The sequence below is a fragment of the Tiliqua scincoides genome, chromosome 2 (genome assembly GCF_035046505.1).
Source record: "Tiliqua scincoides isolate rTilSci1 chromosome 2, rTilSci1.hap2, whole genome shotgun sequence".
NCBI lineage: Eukaryota > Metazoa > Chordata > Lepidosauria > Squamata > Scincidae > Tiliqua > Tiliqua scincoides.
Window position 1 is genome coordinate 189,898,916 of NC_089822.1, and position 22,616 is coordinate 189,921,531.

At 42.7% G+C, this 22,616-nt stretch overlaps 1 protein-coding gene across 1 annotated transcript in view; it reads left to right on the forward strand.

The window, feature by feature from the left end:
* SPOCK1 (SPARC (osteonectin), cwcv and kazal like domains proteoglycan 1) overlaps nucleotides 1-22,364 on the forward strand; it is a 541,227-nt gene extending 518,863 nt beyond the window's left edge. The window contains exons 7-11 of the mRNA XM_066615980.1: nucleotides 4,768-4,884; nucleotides 13,761-13,982; nucleotides 15,196-15,258; nucleotides 19,174-19,311; nucleotides 21,887-22,364. Of these exons, the coding sequence (XP_066472077.1) occupies nucleotides 4,768-4,884; nucleotides 13,761-13,982; nucleotides 15,196-15,258; nucleotides 19,174-19,311; nucleotides 21,887-22,077 (731 nt within the window). The 3' untranslated portion in view covers nucleotides 22,078-22,364. The remainder of the gene's footprint in view (nucleotides 1-4,767; nucleotides 4,885-13,760; nucleotides 13,983-15,195; nucleotides 15,259-19,173; nucleotides 19,312-21,886) is intronic.
* Nucleotides 22,365-22,616: the final 252 nt, after the last annotated feature.

The window sequence follows — 22,616 nt, forward strand, 5'->3', positions numbered from 1 at the left end:
AAACTTCAACTAATTGGATGCTCAGTTTACTTGGAAGTTCTCCTGCACAACCCCTAAAGAAAACCAATGGGAGCTATGCTGGACCACAGTGGTCAGTTCATACAGTATCGCTCTTACATAGCTCCTAATAATTTCAATAAGGTTTGCACAAGAAAACTTCCTGGTGTATTCTGCCTTTGGATTACAGATGCCCAGACAGACGACATGATTTTCAAGTGTCTTCAGCAACCTACTGTCTTTCAGAATGGCTTGCCATGCTTCTGTAAATTGACAATGAAAACTGATGGGAGGCAGAAGGCTCTTTTTCATTATCTGTAATTCAGTACTACAGAGAAAAAATCCTTTGCTTACTTAGATAATTCATTAATTCAGTGACGTAGCTAACGATCCTGCTGCCCAGTGCAGAGCTCAAGATGTTGCCCTGGAAATGATGTCACATCCGGAAGTGACATCACTTCCAGGTTTTGATTTCACACCCACTTTTTTAAAAAGTGAAAAATAAAAAATCTGCCACGTCCCCCAAGCTGCCTTCCCCCAGCACCAGCTCCCTCCTACTCACCTCTGTTCCCTCTGAGGTCTTACACTGGGCTGCTCCTACAGCCCTGTCAGGCTCATGGGGGGGGGGAGAAGCAGTCACCACCACTGGCACGTACCCCACCAGCCAGGCACATTGGGCCACAGGGGGCAATGGGCTACATTGAGGAGAGTTGGGGGGAGTTGTGCCTGACTGACTGAGGCTCGAATCCTATCTGTGCTTACCTTGGAGTAAACCCCATTGGGTATAATGGGACTTACTTTTGAGTAGACCTGCCTGGGCTGGGCTCTCAGGCTCCTGTCCCAGCCCCACTTTCCTGAGAGTAAGTTCCATTGGCTATAATGGGACTTACTTCTGAGTAGACCAGCACAGGCTTGGGCTCTGGGTTGCAATCCTCTCCACACCTTCCTGGGAGTCAGCCCCATTGGCTACACTGGGACTTACCTCTGAGTAGACATGCCAAGGATTGGCTCTGAGTGGGTGAGTGAAAGGAAGGCTTTCCTGCTGCGGCTGGGAGGAGGAGGACCTGGGTCTTGGGGCAGGCAGGCAGTTGGAAGTTGTGCCTGTCTGACTGAGGCTCCAATCCTGTCCACACTTTCCTGGGAGTAACTCCCATTGGACACAATGGGACTTACTTCTAAGTAGACATGCATAGGATTGTGCTCTGAGGCCATGGAGGAGGTGGAGGAGTTGGGGGTGGGGGTGATGTGCCTCCTCCTCCCTCCCTCCCGCTGCTGGCTCTGGTGGGATAGGGGCAAACGAAGCCTTCAGCACCTGTAGCTGTTGGCTCTCAGCAGAGGGAGGGAGGAGAAGGAGGCCCGTCGCCGCTGCCTCCTCCTGCACCTCCTCTCCCTGCATTGAAGTGCCCCAAAAAGCCTTCCAAAGCCCTGCCGAGGTCTCAGGCACAGCGGAGCAGAGCTGCAAACGTTCTCCGCTCAGTGCCTGCTGCCGCTGCCTCGACCCCTGTCCAGGCTCCGCCAGCAACAGACACGCAGCACGTCTCCTCGCCTCCTTCTTGCCCAAACGCAGAGCGAGGGCACCTGGCAGGGCTGCAGCAGCCCAAGGCAACTCGCATGCGGGTGGAGTTGCCCTGATGTTGCCCCTCTCAGCAGCTGTAGCCCGGTGCATTTGCTACCCCCTGCACTTGTCTAGCGACGCTACTGCATTAATTAAAGTCTTTTGCTCCTACTTGTCAACAAAACAAGGAAGAAGTAGAATATAATAAAGTATAAGTGTGCGTGTGTTTCTGATAACGAAATGGAGGATGATGAATAATACATGGCCTTTTCAATAATAAAAATTGCATTCTTGTTTAAAATTGCATTTCCTTTCACTATAATTTCCCACTTTTACACGTTTGTGTCTTTGATTTAAAAAAAAAAATATTTGCGCATAGTATTATGAAACTATTTATGTGCAGCATGAATCTTCCCTCCTTCTTCAGTGGATTTAATAGAAGCCTGTTCATTTGCTGGTGATGTTTGAATGAGTATGACAGCACCATAGCCTAGTGCCTAGAGCAGATCTATGCAATCTTTGGCACACGCATATCCCAAGCTGAGCGCAACCTGCTGTGTTTTGGAGCCTGCGGGATTGCTTGATTCCTTTCTCGTCCTCACTCTTATAGTTTGTACCTATGGCACGGGGTATTTCCTCATCACCTTATGGGAGCATCTCCACCTTAAAGGGATTATGGTGTGATGTGGCCAGAGGCACAAGGCAGTACTGAGCAGGAAGAACATGAAAGCGATACTTCCTTGTCTTTTATTGACAGTATACAATAGAAAGGGAGGGTCAACACAACAGAAAACAGGGCAGCATCCCAACTCTAGTAGGCTTCTTCACCTTCCACTATACTATTTCCCTTCTCTTGCCTGCCCTTGTGGTCAATGCCTAGGTGGATGCTATGAGTTTCCACTGGGGTTGGTGTCAGTTCAGGTATCAAAGTGCCCAGCCCACTTCTCTCTCCAGGAGAAGGGTGGAATCCCTATTCCTGGGCCCACCCACTTTAGGGGAATATGTACTCTGCTCCTCTGTCTGAAAGGGACAATCGCAGGCCTTCCCAGTCTTTCTGGCAAGCTGTAGCCTACTGAGGGGTCCCTGGAGGGTCTCCTGTATGCTTCTCTGCCTGTGGTGAAGCTCTTTGGTTGGTTTCCCCTGGGAGTCAACAAAGTGAGAAGTCTCCCGAGGGAAACCAACCAGTCTCCCACCTTGCTTTCCTCCACCTGTCTTTCAATTTCTTTCTTCTTTCATTTCCCCTCTTTCTTCGCCTCCTGCCTTACCTCTTTCATTGCCTCCTTCTCTGTTTCTCTTCATCTCTCCCATGTTCTCATTTTGCCTCTCAGTACTATCTCGTTGTCCTCCTCGCTCCTCCTGCTGTATCTCTATTCTTTCTGCTATTACTATAACTCCGAAGGGAATGTCTTGCCTTTTCTGCCATTGTCATTTACATATATAATGCAGAGTGGGATTCATTGCATCTGTCTGATCATTTGCTTCAATTTCTGCAGCAGGCAAGGAGAAAATAATATATTTCTTTGACTTCTGAGCATGCTCCAGAGATGAAGTCTACCTTTTTTTTCCCATGCCTTTTAACCCATTTCTGCCCAGCCCAGAGATGTACACATTTATCCCTGTTGCATATATGCAATGTTGGACAGAAATGGCTTAATTGTGTTTTTTCAGTTGCATAGGTTCATGCAGTTGAATCTGCCTGTGGCTTTATCCTTGTGTTGGCCATTGCCTTGATATTGATGTGTCTGAATCTGTAAATTCCTTGTAGTAAATAAGGATCTTGTCTTGTTTCTTAGCTTTGTAGAACACAGTGATATTCTTGGAACTGTGGGACTGTGGGAACAGCTGGAAGGACTATATTAAAAGATGCAGTATGACTAGGGAATGTATTCCTCTGGATTATTCTGTATAGCAGTGGTTCTCAAACTCTCTGGTGGAGTTTGAAAGCCTGTAAGCCTTTGCTTAAGGGACAGGGCAGGGGGAAGGCAGCGACATGACGCCCTGCATCGTGCCGCTGTGGAGGGGCACAGGGGTGCACTTCCACACCCCCCCCCACCTGCAACAGCCTCCCAGGGGTCGGAGGAGTCCAGCGCCAGCCTCGGCAAGGCTCTCCATGCAGCGCAGACCCCTGCAGAATGCAATCGCAACCACTTCCGGTTTTGCAATAGAGAAACAAGAAGTGGTCGCAATCGTATTCTGCAGTGGTCTGCGCTGCATGAAGAGCCTTGCTGAGGCTGACGCTGGGCTCCTCCGACCCCTGGGAGGCTGCTGCAGGCAGGGATGAGTGGAAGCGCACCCCTGCACTCTGCCTTAAGGGGGCAGAGCCCAGGGCCCTCGTGCTGGGACGTCGCAATGCTCCAGTTTGAGAACCACTGCTGTACAGCATTGTCCAGTACTACTGGAGAAAAACCTTCATTGGTACTTAAAGCAATGTTATTTAAATTTTAGAACATATTTGTGTCAAGAATGATAAAATGGGTTCAATCTTTGAATTCTAACACTAAAGATATTGCAAAGCTGGAACATCCTTTTTGTCAGGAAGAATTATACAATGGTTTGTTGTTGTTTTTTGCCCCTAATAAATACTGCACTAATCACTTTGCCAAAATTAAGGAGGAAAAAAAAATTAGATGTTTCTCAATAAACATTTATAAGGGAAGCAAAAAGTGAATGCTTTTATATGACAAAACAGTGACGACCTTAAGAGGTTGTAAAGTCTTACTGCTGGCAAATTGGAGAATGTGACTGCTTCCATTAAAAGAAAGATTTTCTATTGCCATGACAATAGCTTAAAACTAAACCAAACAAGGATAATAAATTATTCTCAGGGTCTTGTTCTGATAGCAAAGCTGGATGATTCTCCTTTTTTTTCTTACTGCTACTTGATTGATGTTTTCTCTTACATGACCTAAAAGGTGACAACCCTTACCTAAAATCCCCACACATCTCTGACAAGCAACAGAAGATAGATGTGTATCCAGATTGTACACCATAAATTGTGTCTTCCACTTAACCAATATTTGAGTAGAATAATAAATCTTGTCTTGTTGCTTTAGATTTTCTTGACACGCGTTGACCCCCCCCCACTCTTCGTTTCTCTGAAATTCTAAAGCTCTTTGTGTCAAAGTGTATTCCTCAAGAAATAAACAGTAATTGTCTTCTATTAGGATATGTCTAGCATGTTTCCACTGATTTAAGTGTCATCCTTCTCTTAGCAGCCTGCACAGACAAGGAGCTGAGGAATCTTGCTTCTCGCTTAAAAGACTGGTTTGGCGCTCTTCACGAAGATGCAAATCGTGTCATCAAGCCAACAAGCTCGGATTCAGCGCAAGGCAGTAAGAGGATGTATCTAAAACTAAAGTTTGAGATAAGGTCATAAGTTCATCAGCAATTGTAACAGTAGCTTTGAGGAATCTGTTGTCTAATTATTCTGTGAGGCAGGTTTGCTACTTCAGCCTTCCCACAATCTACATGAAACAGTGAGAAATTTCATCAGTATTTCTAAAGGCTGGTGATTCAGGAAACTAGAAAGTACCTAATAGATAATCTATTCAAGAGTTGCATCCTGCAGCCTACTCATAGTTCTCAAACTTTCACCCACCTTCAGTGACCCACCTTCGGCACAGAGCTCAGCAGCTTGGACGTTTTGGCTATGACATGATAATGCCATCATATCACTGTCAAAAACTTCCAGGGTGCTAAGCTTTTGTGGTTTTTTATGTGAAAAGCCCACCACCAGGGTCTCTGCATGGCAGTCTTTGGCCCATTCTGGTCCTTGTCTTGTCACGTTCTCACTGTCAAGCATGTTTTCAACAGTGAGAACACTACATGACAGGCTGGAAGTGGGCCAAAGACCACCACACATGCTTAAAAAAGCAAAAACTCAGCAACCTGGCAGTTTTGGCAGGGTTGCAGGTGGCATTACATAACACTGAATTAAGATAGTGTTTCCTATTACAATATTATTTACTTTGAGCATTTGTAAATTTTCCAGACTGCACAAAGCATGCCTTTAGGAACAAATGGAACTCCATATAAGTTAAGTTGCTGTTTTTAAAACATAAATCATGGGGAGGAAATTGTACCAACATGAAGGTAATTCTTACTCTGTCCATTAAGTTTTCATACACTGTCAGTTTCAGATCTGGTTTTCCCAAAGATAACTATGAGATTATCTGAGAGTCACCTTTCTGACTGCTGGTCTCTATATAAAAGGGGGCGGGATGATGCCATATGTGTAACAGAGAATTTCAAAGGTGCTAAGAGTCATAAACAAGACACTCCTGTACCCCTGTGCAATTCAATGTCTAGACTGCTCTGCCCACAACTCGGTGATGGGCACCATGAGCATGAAGCTTCAGAGCAAATCTCAAAGTGCCAATCATTTGTTTAAGCAGGATGGCAGAGGATGGAGCAACCTTGAAGGACTCTCCCAGCACCACATCCTGATGTTGGAAAGAGGACAAGACTGCTAGATTCTAAGCCCTTGTAATTTTATTGCCCTGATTTGCCCTTTAGAAGGTTCTGTCATTTTCTTTCTTTTTCTCTGGGGCAAAGGCAAGTAAAAGGGCCAAATAATATCTCATGCCTGGAGCCCATAAAATTCTGAATTTCAGCAGGTACTAAGCCAAGACAGTGTGCAGCACCACATCCTTCTGGTGCCTGCCAGACAAGTCTGTGAAAGTAGACAGGGAGCAGAGGAATAGAAGAACTCTGTCAGTCTAGTTCCAATGTTCCCAATGCCAGCTTACCAATGTTCCCATGCCAGCTAGTGGCAGCAGGTTTTATTGAAAATAAGTGAAATGTCAGCAACCAGCCTCCCACCTGTTCTCAGGAGAATTTGTCAAACTTGGGCAATTTTTCAATCTGTAGGTCAAAAATTCACAGCAGATTTTGTATGCTGCAAGTATCTCCCTGACAGGCACTAGATTGAAAACATAATTTTCACAGAAAGCCGTATTACACATTTATCATGAAGCATGCAAGTCGGTGGTCTCTGTGCCGGAAGCTATGAGAAATCTTCTGTGTGAGTATAGGTCTCTTCTTGGGTTAATGAGCATGGAGGCAAACAGGCAGGTTGGCAATACCATCTAAGCCATGCAGCACTGATGCTATATATGAACTGTGTGAGGGGGGAAGGGAGAAGGAGACTGGATTTGGCTCTACCTTATATCAGTTTAAATTATTTACAAGAACAAAGTGCCTTTTTAATCATGCTTGAAATTCAAAGGACGCTTGAGGAGTGCGTATAGATATTTTGAGCCCCTTGAGGAGCAGACCCCCTTCAGTAATCCCACATCAGAACTTTGCACACACAGACAACGAATTACACAGTGACAATGTTCATAGACTGGCCCCACTTCAAACTATAGGAGTATGACATGACTGAATCATCCTTTATATAAGGACACCCCACACACACACACACACACAGAACCAGAGACTGGGGGAAGCATATTAACTTTTTCCTTAGCATGTTATTTTGCATATGCAGGAATCTCTCTTTCTCCTCCCCATTGCTACCATTCTGCCATATGATCACAGCCCAGTCGTGAGCTGCCCGGCGCCCAGAGGAGCAGTAGCACCAACATGGCTACTGTGGTGTCCCATGGGCTTCAGGCAGCCACAGGAGTCTCCTCTTCCCCTTCCCCCGGGAAAAGGCCCAAGCCCCACAATGGGGCTACTCAAGTCTGCACCAGCTATTTTGAGAGGCTCCATGTCTGGCTAAGAGGCCCAATGTGGGGTTTTGGATCCACCTGCCCTGACAAACTTCTCTGCCATCCAGAACTCATCCCTTGCTCTGGGCAGTTTGCGGTGGGCTTCTGGCTGGTGCTGGCTCAGTGCAGACTAGCGCTGAGCCAACACCAGTGCCGACCCAGCGCTGAGTGTCATAGGCTTGCCTTACGTCATGTTCGCGTCACTCAGTGCCAGTGTAGGGCTGGCATGCAGAGCTCAGGATTGGGCTCTCAGTCTGAAATGGCATAGTCTAGAAACTTCACATGTGTCATTTCAGTCCAGCCTGACAGATTCTAAGGCCCCATGAAAATCTCTACCTTTTTGCCATTCGGCTTGTATTCTCCTCCCACAGACACCTGATAACTTCATTGACATGAGCTGTCAGGTTATGCTGATGAAGCCATAAAAAGCACGTGCTGGTTCCTTGCAACCTATTCTGAGTATTCCACTGTGGTTTTAAAACAACTTGCGGGGAAAAACTTGCGGGTGGAAAAAGTAGCTAAGTTTTCCTTGAACACGCGCAGCTGGTGTTGCACTGAACATGCTACTGTACATTGTCAAGAGGATACTGTAAGTAAATAAAATTAATGAATGGATTAAGTTTATCTGCAGGCAGAAAAAAATAAAGACAATTCTTTTCTTCCTCTCCTTGCATGAAAGCAAGAATATTGGCACAGTTTTCAGCTTTGACCTTCATCCACTATAATCTGCTCAGTGCCTGGCTTAGACTAAGCTCCTTCGTTAGCAACCCTTGCTTTCTTTTTTGCAAGTGACAGAAACTAAATCAATCTCTACAAAATAGGGGCATGAGTAGGAGCAGGGCAAAGGACAATTATTTGGAAGGGTCACAGTCAAGCTTTGCTCCCCAAAAGATTTCTTCTTTGCAGTTATTTCCATTTAAAAATGAACATGCTATTGACGTTATTTAGTTTCATTGCCTCCTTTTTATGCCAACTTTTAATGTAGCTGTGATCTAACTTAAGAACATAAGAACAGCCCCGCTGGATCAGGCCATAGGCCCATCTAGTCCAGCTTCCTGTATCTCACAGTGGCCCACCAAATGCCCCAGGGAGCACACCAGAAAACAAGAGACCTGCATCCTGGTGCCCTCCCTTGCAATAGCCCAAATGCCCCAGGGAGCACACCAGATAACAAGAGACCTGCATCATGGTACCCTCCCTTAAACAGCCCAAATCAAAATATTCTAAGCCTCAGTAAAATGGAGGACTGGAGTCCACTGACCCTAATAAAGCCTGATCTCCAGATGTATACTAACACAAGATACAGCATTTGAACATAAGACATGAGCAACTGTGTATGATTTCATAGTTGACTTCTAATAAAAATCCAGTCCAGGATTGCTCTGCCTTCTTCTTTTGTGTTAGTTCTTTGCCTTTCGTTCTCACATCCCCTAATTGCTCCAGGGAAAGAAACTGCAGAGAATGCATGGAGCTTCACCACAGTTGTGGACCTGCTGTGTGCACATCCATTGTGCATGCAAAATCTCCACTACTGGATAGCCAAATCATTGCGTGACAACACTATGTGTTTACCAATGTTCCCATGGAGCTCTAGTAATGCTTTACAACTTGAATGGCCAGATTCAGTATTTGGAAAAGCTATTACAGTAATACGTATGTCAAAGGAGTTTTTTTTGTTGTTTTTTTTTTTAATGCACAGTTCTATAAGGCATAGTACTGTACAGGTTGTGCCTTGTTATCCACTGGGGTTCCATTCTGGATACCCCCCCCCCAAAAAAAAATCAGTGGATACCAAATCAGTGGGAAAATAGCTTTAAAGACCCACTTTAAAGCTTCTTGCTCTTCCATTGTCACCCCAGAATGCTTTGGTAGATATGCTTTATCACATTCAGCCACTAGATGGGGTGAATAATGGAATCTAACGGAATGAAATTATAATTATTTAACAGCATGAAGGTAAAAATTGGATTTTGATGCCATACAAGGCATTTAAAGGTGGACCTCGGTATCAGTGGTGAGTCAAATTGGTGGATACCAAATCAGTGAATACCGAGGTCCCACATGTAGTGACCAGAGAAGCTAGACCTGTAGAACTTCTCTAGAAGGTTTGGTGCTATTTTCAAATCACTCCAGAATGGTCTCATGTGTTACCTGGTGAATCTCATGTTCCCTTTTATTTCAGGCATGTAGGAAACACACATCTATTATACACATGCAGTTGGTGCCAGGTTCCTGCCTGAATAGCATGGGCCAGACTGGTAGTGTGGCTGTTGTATGGACTTGATAGCAAGTTGTTTCAGATACACAGGACAGAAGGCCACAATTAACACCCCCTTTAATTGATCAGTCTAAACTCTGCCTGCTCAAATGATAATTGAGCTCTAAAATTCAAATGGAACTTACTGGCTCCATAGCAATTATCCTCCCTAGAACAGCACATTCCAGCCTTTTGTTGTATCTTTCATCCACACAGCCTTCTTCTTTTCCCCACCAAAGCACGTAGCTGTGCCCACAGCCACTATCCAGGGTCGCTGCACATAAAGTTTTTTTTCCCCCCTCCTATGTGCTCATATTGCATGTGTTTTTAAAAAGCACTACCAGTACTAATGCATGGTCCTGGCTCAGTATAAGTGGTTGCAGCATTGTGTCCAGCTGATACAAGTGATACAAGATTTTCTGTTTATTCATTACGGGGCGATTCACATAAGGATTGTATTCTCATGTGTAGATCAAGACTTAGAGGATGAGACGTCTTTCTCAGGTAGGTCACTCAGATGAATCACTTCCTGGATTTGAAGCGAGTAGTTTTTCTAACCATCTGTCTAAGAAGATATAAAATGCAATGGTTTCAGCCGACTTCTGGCAAGCAGGTGTTTGAGTCATGAGAATCTCCATCTCAACAGACACTAATTAATGGTCTTTCCAGCACTATCTGTAGCAGAGTCCAGACATGTGAATGAGCAAGAATACCGCCCTCCCTAAAGGCTGTACCTGAAATATTGGTAGGACTTCGGACCTTGGGTCTTACTATTTTAGGCAATGGGGTGAAGGGGAGATTGATTCCTCTCTCAGTAAGACAAAGCTTCCTCCTGAGGCAAGAATATGAGATCACAATGCAAGGAACAGCTTTCTTTCTGACTTCCACAGTGCATTGCAGCAGAGACATAGAAAGCAGACAGCATGCTCAGTGGTGTGAGCGCTGTGGTATTCTTCTCAGTCTTTATAAGGAAAAACTACTTTCTGCTCTGTTGGCCTCATTCTTTCACTCATCCTGCACATTCATTTCCTATACCTCCCAAAACTGGGGCAACGTTTGTGTGGAAAGGAGCTATAAGTCCTTCAATGTGGTCAAGAAAGCTTCTGTCATCTCTCCAGGAATGTATACATTTTATATTCTGTTCATCAAATCATAGACTTTTCTCATGATTCATGGTCTGGACAATTTATCATAATCATCACCCCAGTAATATGAGAAGGGGACTTGATACTTGTGCTATACTACCTCCCACATCTTGAATAATATCCTAATGGACCCAAAGAAAAGATGTAAAAAGAGATTCCTCATTCTTTGTTCCCACTATCCTAAGTTCCTCCAGTGCTGTGAATTAAAATGAAATATATATTTCGGGATAAATGAACAGATTTAAATTACTTCATTGTCCACAGAAAAAAGAAGATAAAATGGCCATGTGCTTAACTTTTTCTGAAAAAATGTTGGGCTAAATTGTGCTGTTTTTTTTCAACTAGTATATAATGGCAGAAATTTAAAACACAAACAAAAAAATATGATTGTATACCCAGAGTGTCAGAGACAGAAATGCATTCATTCTTTGTTTAGTTTACGTGACTTATGAGCTGGGGCAGCATTTGAATCTGATGGTACAGGATGACCTTTTTTATGGTTCCTTGCATATTTAGAGATAGGGATCAATCAATCACTTGATTTGCCCAGGATTGCAAGTGGCTAAGAAACACTGAACTGATGTACAGAATTTGCTTTTTCTTCCCTAGTATTGTAAATTTCTCCCATTATATAAGTTTTTTTGTTGCACTTCTCACCCTTATCCTGCTCGTCATTCCCACCTAAATTATTGAACTGTGTCATTGGCCGCTACCCAGGATCCCAGCACAGGAGACATCCCACTTGTATAAAGTATACTAAAGTATGTTTTAAAACACGGGAGGGAAAATAGCACCAATTAATAATTCCAAGAATTTCTACTGTATAGGATAATTTACTCTATGGAGTTAAATACGTCAGATTTCATGGCCAAAGTAATTCGCTATGATTAATTTCATGATAGCCAAATGTGTGAACTGTGCCCCTAGGAAGGTATTATGTCTGTGCTGACATCAATATGAATAAATGTTCTGTAATCCCATATTCCCACAGTAGCCTTGGTAGAGAGGAATCACGTAGGTCTTGTGACTGATGTGGTCCTTTACCACCCCAACATTTCTCCTTAAGAAATCACCATGGGGAAGAGGCTCCGATATAGCATGAAATGAATTGCATGAATGAATAATATTTAGCGGTTGATTCACAGATGCAGGTTATTGCATGATGCTGAAGGAATGAGTGGTGAACATACAAAGCAATGAGCATTTTAATAAAAAAAAACACTCTAGAAATATTAGAGGTAAATGTGCAAACCAGTATTCTTACACCTCAATTCCAGAAATGCCGGTATTTGATAAATGGGCTTTCTCAGAGGTTAGTGAAGTTATTAAGGACAAAGGGTTAGCCCTACTAAATAACAAGAGCTTGATGTTGAGCCCAACATCTTACATTTTTGCATTTTTCTGTTAAAGTGCATGTACAGTAACACACTGAAGGAAACAAGACATGGAGAAATTCATATTTTACTCTCCATTCTCAGTGGCATTAGCACAGAGGAAATTGCATTGTCTTTATAAAGTAGCTTGTCATAAAAGAGAATTGTGGTTCACATTACTGAAACTCCTCTGATGGCCTTCAATGTCATTGACAACCCTCAGCTGGAATTATAGCTAAAGAGCCTAATGTCTAGCCTGATGTCTTTCTGCTAGTTCAAATTAACAGTTAAAATAACAGATAGACTGCAGTGGCACTGGAGGCTTTCAGGATGATTCAACCTAAGAGGGTGTATTTCTACCCTTTTCAAGTAGCACTGGGAAATGGGACTTGATACACAAAGCGAAAGATTTTGATATCCTCTGAATGGAAAGGAAAATTTTGTTTGATACAGTGCCAAGAAATGACAACTTTACGAAGGACAGGGGAAGTGGTTATTTGATTGGCCATAAGCAGTGCCTTAGTATACTATTTACCATCACCTAGTTAGGTCAAGGTCCTAAACATCTAAGAGAGGGAGAGCGCTTTGCTGTTCAGTACCCTGACTATACACAGACTTGGCTTTCTGAACAGATTTTCTTGTTTTGACAAATGATGTGTATCCCTTAGCACTGAGGTTAGCTGAAAACAAAACAGGGTATGTTTTTTGAGAGGTTGATGTGGTTTGTGGTTGGTTCAAAAGCATCATTTTCAATCTGCTGTAAGATGTATCTGCCATTTTCTTGTTGTTTTTTCCTCCAGAGTCACAACTAGAAGGTCTAGGACTCTTGAAGGGAAAATGTCAGTAACTCTTTCTGACCCTAAAACTTTAGGTTTCTGAACTGGAAGCTGGGAAAGTGGGCTAGAGCAGAACTGGTGGAGGTAATCTTATTCAACCGAGATATGTGTGCAGACACTCTTACTTCTTCCATCAAAATGGCTTTAGAATAGTCTTTTTAACATGGAAGACACAGCCTTTTGCTACACGGGAGTACAGCAGACAGTTAAGGAACGTGAGAAGTTGTGATTTATAGGGAACTCAGTACAGAAAGCTGAATTGGCATCTTTCATCATTACATCCCTTGCTCTCTGATTCCAAGCAGTCTGAAAATGATGCAAATGCAGACTTTTGCTATGGTGCTTCATCTCCTAAAGATGAAGAGCCACCTTTGGGGGGGAGGGGGGAAGGCAGCAGTCAGCCACCCTCCCTTCATGTTTGACCCAACTGAGAACTGCCTCTCCCAGGAGTATTTTGTACTGGAATTGCAGTCATTTTTGGGGTAACAAAACACAATAATAAATAAATAAAACAAGAACATTTCATCTTCATACTAACAGACAAGGCAAAATTTCATTCAAAATGGAATCGGGCTTCAATGAACTGGAAACTTCCTAGCTTTTCTATATACATTTGTGTCACCATAATGAACAGCTTGGACTTAAGACTGTTATCCATCTTTAAGATTTATTCCACAGTCACTTTAGTCCATCCATTTCATTCACACTTATTTTTGAAGTGGGATTGTGTTCCATTTTCCTATAAAGTTAAGGTTAAACTGAAATCAGTTCTTACCAGTTATCTGCAAAACTGCAAACACAGGCAATTAGCCAGGCATCTTGTGTTTTCAGTAATGTCTGTATGCTCTGGTTCAGTTAGGGTTGTTTTCTCCTGTCTTTCCAGGATTTGACACTAGCATATTACCAATCTGTAAGGATTCACTGGGCTGGATGTTCAACAAACTGGATATGAACTATGACCTTCTCCTCGATCATTCTGAGATCAATGCCATTTATCTTGATAAGTATGAGCCATGCATCAAGCCCCTCTTCAACTCCTGCGACTCCTTCAAAGATGGGAAGCTTTCAAACAATGAATGGTGCTACTGCTTCCAGAAGCCTGGAGGTAAATCAACAAACAAATCTGCGCTAAAAAAATTGACTCTGAAGTTTAGTGCGTTGATGCTAAACTGTATGCATGGAAAATGATTTTGTAAATGTTACTGAAAGGCAAATATGTGATTAGGATTGATATGAGATGCATCACCATGTTTCCTTGATAATAAGGTAGGAGTAGTTTTTAATGACTAAAACAAGGAGGTTGGAGCATTGGAGCTGAAGGACATCTTTGAATATCTTACTGAGGCACCCTACACTATCAATGCAGTTTGGGCTACACTGCTCTCCATTCTTTTAGACTGGGGACTGGCCATTGGGCTTCTTGAGCCCAACTGGGATCCTATCAGCAGTGGCTTCTAGAGAGGGTCGAAGCAGTGATTGGTGCTATCTAAGATTCAGAAGTGGAAAGATTCAGTCAAGGGAAGATTCTTCAAGGGAAGATTCAGTCAAGGGTAGATTCTTCCCTTGACTGATGAATTGGGCACTAGCTTGAGAGGGCTTGTGTAATTTATGATGATTTCTGCTTTGGCTCCTCCATCCCATTTCCCTCTTCAAAAAGCACACACTTGGATATGGAGATTTCTCTCTCCTCTTTCTTAAGTTGCAAGTAACCACTTTTAAAAAGATTTTAATGCAGCAGAACACATGGGACCATTGTGTACCTGCCATCTGTTTGGAAACACAAAAGTCTCTGGGCTATTTTCTCCACAAGGACGTGAATCCTCATGCCTGTAGTCTACAGTCCAGGGGCTACAAAGTGTGTGTGCTGTTCTGTTCACACAGGGGCTTCCTTATTCTGTTGGCTAAGCAGCAGAGTGCTCCATGTATGCCCTTGGATATCTAGATCATGATTTGAAATGAAAACATCAAAATTGCTCAGTTGCTATTAGCTTATTCTGCACATTGTTGCTTACTATGTGGAAATTAGTTTATTAGCAAGCAACAAAACAGTGTTCTTGCTTTAGATTTGTGTGATGACAGAAAGTAAAAACTGTTTAACAACCAAAATGGCCCCCAAACACTATGTTTGAGGATGGTGTATTGTAAATTTAATTAGTAAAACTAATGGCATACATTTCTTCTGCAGTACAGTAGAAGCATATGTGCTTCACGCATTCCCAGGTGTGAAGTAGACTACATTGCCGGTCAATTGTGAAGCTAATCATTTGAGAATATGTCCCTTACCATCTGGAAATACACTCTAATGTATTTTATTTTAGGCCTCCCTTGCCAGAATGAGATGAACAGAATTCAAAAGCTGGGCAAGGGGAAGAGCCTTATGGGTAAGTTCATTTTTTGCCATTCATTTAAGCCCACAGTGAAAGCTTCTGCTCCCACTGGGATGTTAGATATTGTAATAGGTTCCCAATTAGCAATGATAAAAGTGCCACCCTCTGTTTGTGTGCCTCCCACTTCATGAACATGCTAAATAATGAAACATCAGCCTGTGTCAAAGGTATGTATGACAATGCATTCTAGGTAGCCTCATCCAATGGAAATATTGTCCTTCAAGTGGAATCTCAGATCATCTCCATTCAATTGACACAGTGCAAAGCAGATGGTTTTGAAACAAATCTGAAGTGTAAGAAACACACCTACTTTTCAAAAATTTAAATTGCCCTTCTAGATGTGTGATAATGATGGACATAATAAGGCGCTATTAGTACGTCAAGCACTGAGTGCCTTGTGGAAGCTAAGAAATCCATCTGTTGAACAACAGGTTTACAATACTAATAGCTTGCTTGGGATACTGTATGGACTGAAATCTATGCTGTAGTGTCTGAGCACAACTCTCCTTCACGTTTAACAATTCAAAACTGAAGTCAAATACTACTCGGGGGAATTAGTACAAATGTAATTGCAGAACTCTAAAGTGATAGTATTAACATGTGTACATAAAGTGAAAATCTAGCAGGCAGTAAAAAAAAAAAACCTACTAACGTGTAGCAACAATAAAGGTTTTAGGAGAAAAATATGAGTCTCGGAGAAATAAGATTTTCTCTTCTTCTCACGGAGATGTTTATATCTGGGACAGTTCACGCAAGCAAAGTTTCTGATGTATTGAATCCATTGGTGAAACTGAAGCCTCTGCATTTTATAAAACACTAGAAAAATGCCCATCATTGTGACTGATGGATGTGTGGGAGTGGGTGTGGGGAAAGCTTGTATATTCTAGGAGCGCGGGAAGGGCAATGTGTCCAGAGTCACACTGCACATACACAAATTATGAAATACGTGTCACAAGGTCTGGCTACCCAGTCCAGGGATGGGAGACGAGTTCTGCCCTTGGGTGCCGTGCTTCATTTCCCCCAAAGAAATAAATAGCAGGGAGGGTCTGTGTACTACAGTGCCCCTGGAGTCTGTGCACAGAGACAGTTGCCTAAACTACATTAGATCACTTTGGTTGAGTATCATTGTCAGTGTGATGGGCAGTCATTATCCCCATTACAATTGAACTGCTTTGGTGTTCCCTCCCCCTTAAGCAAGAATTGTGGCCATTCACTTACATGGGAAAAAGTAAAGAGGGAGGGCCAAAACCAATTCTGGTGACTGTGGCTGCAGTCCTATGCACACTTACCTGGGAGGAAGCCCCATTGACTCTAGTGGGGTTTACATCTTAGGCATGCATAGGACTGTGCTATGAGTTTGGCAAGTTTGCCTTTACCCAGTTGTGTTCCAAATTACAGTCCCATTCACTGTCTGCAATGCAGGCTATAAGGGGCAGTGTCATCTGCATCATCATTTTAATGCAACCACCCTCACATCCCCCTCCCCAACATCTGATGCTTTTAGTTATGCAAGTACAATATACAAATATGTTTTGTGCTATAATGATGAGGTCATGCAAGGCCCAAGTTCTTGGATAAGTATAGAGCACTTCCATAATTAGCAATTTAGTTAGTTTTGCAGTCATATTATAAGCTGAAGACCAATTCCTTTTTTAAAAATGTAAATTTGCAACAATTGACAAGCATTGCTCATTTGGCACAATGCCTAATTGCACTGCAGTTATGGCAGTAGAGAAATTTGTCATACATGTGTGCTATTCAGAATTTTTAGGGTATTGTAAATGACACTCATGCAGTCAGAGGAAGTATTTTTGAGGTCTCATAATCCCAGATTTACTGCTTAGTGCCAACATCAGCCACTCCTACAAGTTCCTGTGGCCAGGGAATGACTAAGGGATAATTCAGCACCTGAGCACGACTTGTAGTGCACTTTTCATTTCATGTGCAAGATGCCAATCTGGGCAGCTCTTCACACCATGTGGAGCATCCTAACTACCATAATCTGTAATGTTGTGTAACCCAATCTATTTTGGCAAGCACAAAGCCTATGGAAGTTAATGGCGCTTGCCTTGGCTAGCCTTCTCAGTTGACAACCCGAGCTGATGGACACATCAAAGTTGCACTTCTACTGTCAGTGGATCTTTTTTGCACAGTGCTGCTTTGGTTCTCTTGTCTCCACTGCTTAGCTACAATAGGAAAAGGGCCTGATGTTGCAGAAAGACAAAAGGAATAGGCAAAGGAACCTAAGCAAAGGATGGAGAAAGTTAAAAGGTGCACTTTCTGCTACCACCAAATTCTAAGATCAGGTCAGATACAGGAAAAGTAATGCTCAGATACTTAAGAAATACATTTGCACATTTAAAATTGAGTATCCATTTTTCCCATTTCTGTACTTTTATGCAAGTAATGGCATGGCATCTTAGCAATACATTTTCCTTTTGTTTTCCTTCTGTGGGAAATGGAGTGGAAATAACCCTTTTGACATATATGCGTGCTCTGCAGAGATGCTCTACACACAGAACTGGTGAAGAAAACCTCTTTTTATTTTGAACAGTAAATCAGGTGGCATCCCTCTGACACGGGGTGAGCTATTTTCTCAGATATTGTTGGCCACAATAAAGGACTGCTCTTCTGTGCCTGAACTGAAGCACAGTAGACTATGGAATTTACTGCACAGATATCAATGGGGGATTCAGCTTAACTGATCCCCAGGGAGAAGTGGTTTGGGGGGCACCTGGGGGTGTGTGTTGGTGCATTAGCATTGCATCTGCTGAAACTGGTGGCAGAAAATAAACCAGCTTTCTGAAGAGAAGGGACTGTTTGGATAAAGTGCCACAATGATACAAAAACCAGCTGGAGTCGGTATGTATATTGCAAAATGAAGGCACATTAAAACTGATTTTTCTTTCTTCTTGGCTTGGCCTCCATTTATTGGAATCTCTTGTGAATATTTCCAGCAGTAGTGCATTTTTAATACATGGGAATTTCTAACAAGCAGATGGGGAGTCCCTTCCAGGGATAATTTATGCTGCTGTGTTAAGTGTTCATATTGTAAACACTGAAAATCTGTAAATTAAAAATGAACATGAAATTAATTTCACTTCTCATTAGCCTTCCAAAGGAGGGGGGGGAGTGTTTGCTTGCATTCATGTTTTCATATATAGAAAGATCCGTCTCCATCTGCAATGTGGAGAAAATACTTGCTTACCTGTTTACCTTACAGGGTTGTTGTATGGTCTGCATCAAGACAATGCATGTGGAGAGGTGTGCACACTATGAAGGCACTGTACAAAAGTCTTATTACTACTTCATTGGAAGGTAGAAAGGGCTAGATAGCATTCAGCTATGTGGTGGGGGAAAAAACAAGACTTGTTGGATGCAGATGGTTGCTCTCAATCCTGTCCTGGGTTTCTCAGGTTTCAGATGTGCCCAGAGTGTGGGAACCGTGTAGTAATCGCTACCCTTTGACAAGCATCATATGACTGGAGTTTGTGCTCTTGCAGTTCTGGGTGGTCTGCTCTACACTGGTACAGCAACTAGTATTCGTTGAACTGGGTGTTTAAAAGGACAAAACTTTGCTCCATCATGGGCCTTTACTCCAGGTCAGCATTAGCTTGTGCTCCTACCAGCTTTCGCGACAATTCAGGGCAAGGGGAAATGAGGACATGCACTTCAGTCGTATTTTCCCCCTCACCATCTCTTCTCATTGCCATTTGCATCAAAGTGGTCAACTGATCAAAGAACCAGTGATTCAGATGGGCAGGGGGAACAATATTCATGACTATATGTCTACTGCTTCGCAAACATGCAAAGACCTTTATGTAAATTAGGTCCAGATTCACACCAGATTCCTGCTTAATTCTACAAGTATTTATGTTACTGACAAGCACCTCACTTGCTATCCCACAGGTGCATTCATCCCACGGTGCAATGAGGAAGGCTATTACAAAGCCACCCAGTGTCATGGAAGTACTGGCCAATGTTGGTGTGTTGATAAATACGGCAATGAGATAGCGGGCTCAAGAAAGCAAGGCACTGTGACCTGTGGTGAGTAACAGGGCATGCATCACTCAGATAAAACAGGGATCAAAGTTATGCAAGCCCTGCCCACTGCTGTAGGATTGACTGTGAGAGCACGAAATGGCCAAAAGGAGAAACAGTAGCCAGCATGATAAGTACTTTTAAGTATTTGTGTTTACAGTACAAATATGCTCATACAAACCACCTTTCTTCCCGGACATGCATAACAATATGAAATTGACAGAGTATCTGATCTATTTTTATGCCAGTTTAGAAATTAAAAATCCCTTGTAAAAGAAATTTTTTTTTTTTTTAAAGAGCAATGTATCTTTGTCAGTATATGTTCCATTCTGCACAGCAATTAAGGAGGTGTCTCCATCAGGGATACCCTGAGAAAGAGAAGCTTGTCTCTGCAGTAGGGTGCACTTGTAGCACAGACTTACTCTGAACTAGTGCTGACACTGGCCATGGACACCCGCAAGAGACCATGAGCACATGACACCAATGTCTCTTTATACAGTCTCTTGGAGTTAGAGAAAATGATGTTGCAATAAGAAACCTTGGCATCAGAACCAAATGGTGCAGAAGATTTTAAAAGTCAAGTCTATACACATTTTGATGACTGTGACCTTATTCAAAGGCATGTTGTTCCTATCAGTGCAGGCTCCAGGCTTGGAATTTTGTCCCTGGAATTCATATTGATTGGTTTCTTTTAGTTTCCCCCCCCCCCTTCTGGATAGACTAGACCAGTGATTTTCAACCTTTTTCATCTTGTGGCACACTGGCAAGGCACTAAAATAGTCACGCCACACCATCAGGTTTTTGACAATTGACATGTCACACTGTGCTGTCAATGGGTACTCACATCCCCCAATGGTCCTATTGATAAATGACCCTCTCCCAAATTCTCACCGCACACCTGGGGACCATTCGCGGCACACCAGTGTGCCACGGCACAGTGGTTGAAAATGGCTGGACTAGACAAAAGGTACACTACAGTGGTTTTTCAGTCTTCCATTTAGAAACCCTTTCCATGTTGATTTGCCAACAAAGGAACCACTGTGAATCTGCCATCAACCCTTTGTATTGCATACCAATTGTCTTAGGTAGAGTGCCAGCCAGGCCTGCAGGGCTTCACACGTCTGCTGGTGTAACATGGCCGGGGCAAAATCTGTGTTAATGGGCATTCTGACTTTGAAGGAAGCTTCTAATCATTACTAATCTTCTCACTGGAGAACTCCAAGAAGCTGTTAGTCAATCCCATGGTCACTTGGAACACAGATTGAAAATTGTCTAGTAGAGCCACAAAATTATAGACATCTATCAGAATGGCTGTCAGTTTCTGTAGCCTTATTTTAGTATAGTCTGAATATTTGTATATGCACATTTGTCAAACATTTGCCTATGAATACCTTATATGGACATACAGAGCCCTAGTTTTCTGCTCCTGGCCATGTAGTTACTGTCTATAAAGCCAGGGTAGGCAAAACAATGAGCAAATTAACTTGGTTATCTTGACACAATAGAAATACAGTGGACACCCACTTTGCAATGGAATCCATTCTGGAGACATCACTATATTATGAAAATATTGCAATGTGAGCTCAATTAGAAGGCATTGTTTTTGGTAATTTGTTCCAAGAGCTCCGAAGCTGACATTTATGCTACAGAGCTAAGCTATTTGCCTCTCTGAAGGGTGACTTAAAAGTTATTTCGTAAACTTAAAAGTTCTGAGCCATGGGTATCAGTTCACACAATGTTGTAATTATAAAATGCAAATCACAAGGTTGTATCCTTTCCTCAGTACCCACAGCCATGATGTTAAAAATGCTACTACTGTTTGTATTAGCTATATCCTTCCCTACAGACACACAGCCTCAATGTTACCGTGAAGTTAAAAACACTGCTGTTGGCGGAGCTGCTACCAAACATTTGCATTTGCATTGCTGATTGGCTTATCTGTCAGCCATGATGTCCAGTTGGCAGCAATCATGAGCCATCATCAGGTGAATAATTTATCATATACTGAACCAGTGCACTGTAAGGTGATTTGATCATAAAGTGAACCCACTGTAAAGTGGGGGCCCACTGTATAATCCTTTGTGAAGCTTTCCCTTACATGCTTCAGTAGACAAGAAGGTGATTGACGTTAAGTATTTCTGAGTCAATTTACATTCTGTCCTTTCTTGCCAACATCAGGGCAGAAGCCAAGATATCAGCTGTAGGGATGTTTTGTGATGGGGCTTTTATGAGGTACGCAATTTACTGAGACCACCAACTCATTTCAGATATCTTCGAACACTCATCAGAGGGTGGTGTCTTTCAGTCACCATTGACCTGGAATGGATTTGAACCAACAATTTAGAGATGTAAGGTTCTGTCTTCAGCTATTGCTTTCCTCCTGAAACGCATGGTTTTGTGGGTGCAGCGGAAGCCTGTATGTTATTTTGAGCATCTGTTATAATGCCTTCCTTTGTATAAAAAAGACTGCTTAAAAAACCCTAAACTTTGCAAAAACAAAATTTTATAAGTATCTTAAGTAATGAGAGCACTGACAGAAAATTTGGCTTAAGGTGTAACTTTGACTTCTTCCCTGTTGTAGAAGAAGAGCCAGAAACCTCAGGGGATTTCGGTAGTGGTGGATCAGTTATATTATTGGATGATCTGGAAGAAGAACATGTAGCAGCAAAAAAGGACAAAGAAGGGAAACAGAAGATTCATGTAAGAGCGGCTAATGATGATGATGAAGATGAGGATGATGATAAGGATGATGAAATTGGCTATATATGGTAGTTCTCATCGCTCGGAGGACTCACGTTTTGCACAATATCACAAATCATTTCGTATCTCTGCAATGGCAACTGAAAAATCAGGCATCGCATATGGAGCTCAGTCTAAACCTGTACGGACATTCCAATATGCATGCAGATCTCCCTCCCCATTGGGCTTCCCATTCACTTTACTGCTGGGGTAACTCCTCAAGCACAATGGAGATGAGCATGCAGAGCTGAACCTGACACTGAAGTGAACTGGGAAAACTTTTCACATGTGGGGGCTCCATCCACATGTGTGCACTGGAGTCTTGCACGTGTGTGCACATGTCTTGCACATGTGTGCACTGGAGCTCCTGCAAACAGCTGGAGGGGGACAATTGTCTCTGCATCCTCTTTAATTCAGTACACTGTGTATAATTTGGAAGACAGCTCCCTGCCCCTCCCCCGCAATTGTTTGAAATGTGTAAGCGTTGTTCTCTTTTACCAGCATGGTGACGCATTTTGTTTAGTCAAACTTTCATAGCTTAATCCAACCGCATTGCACGTCATAGATTTTTT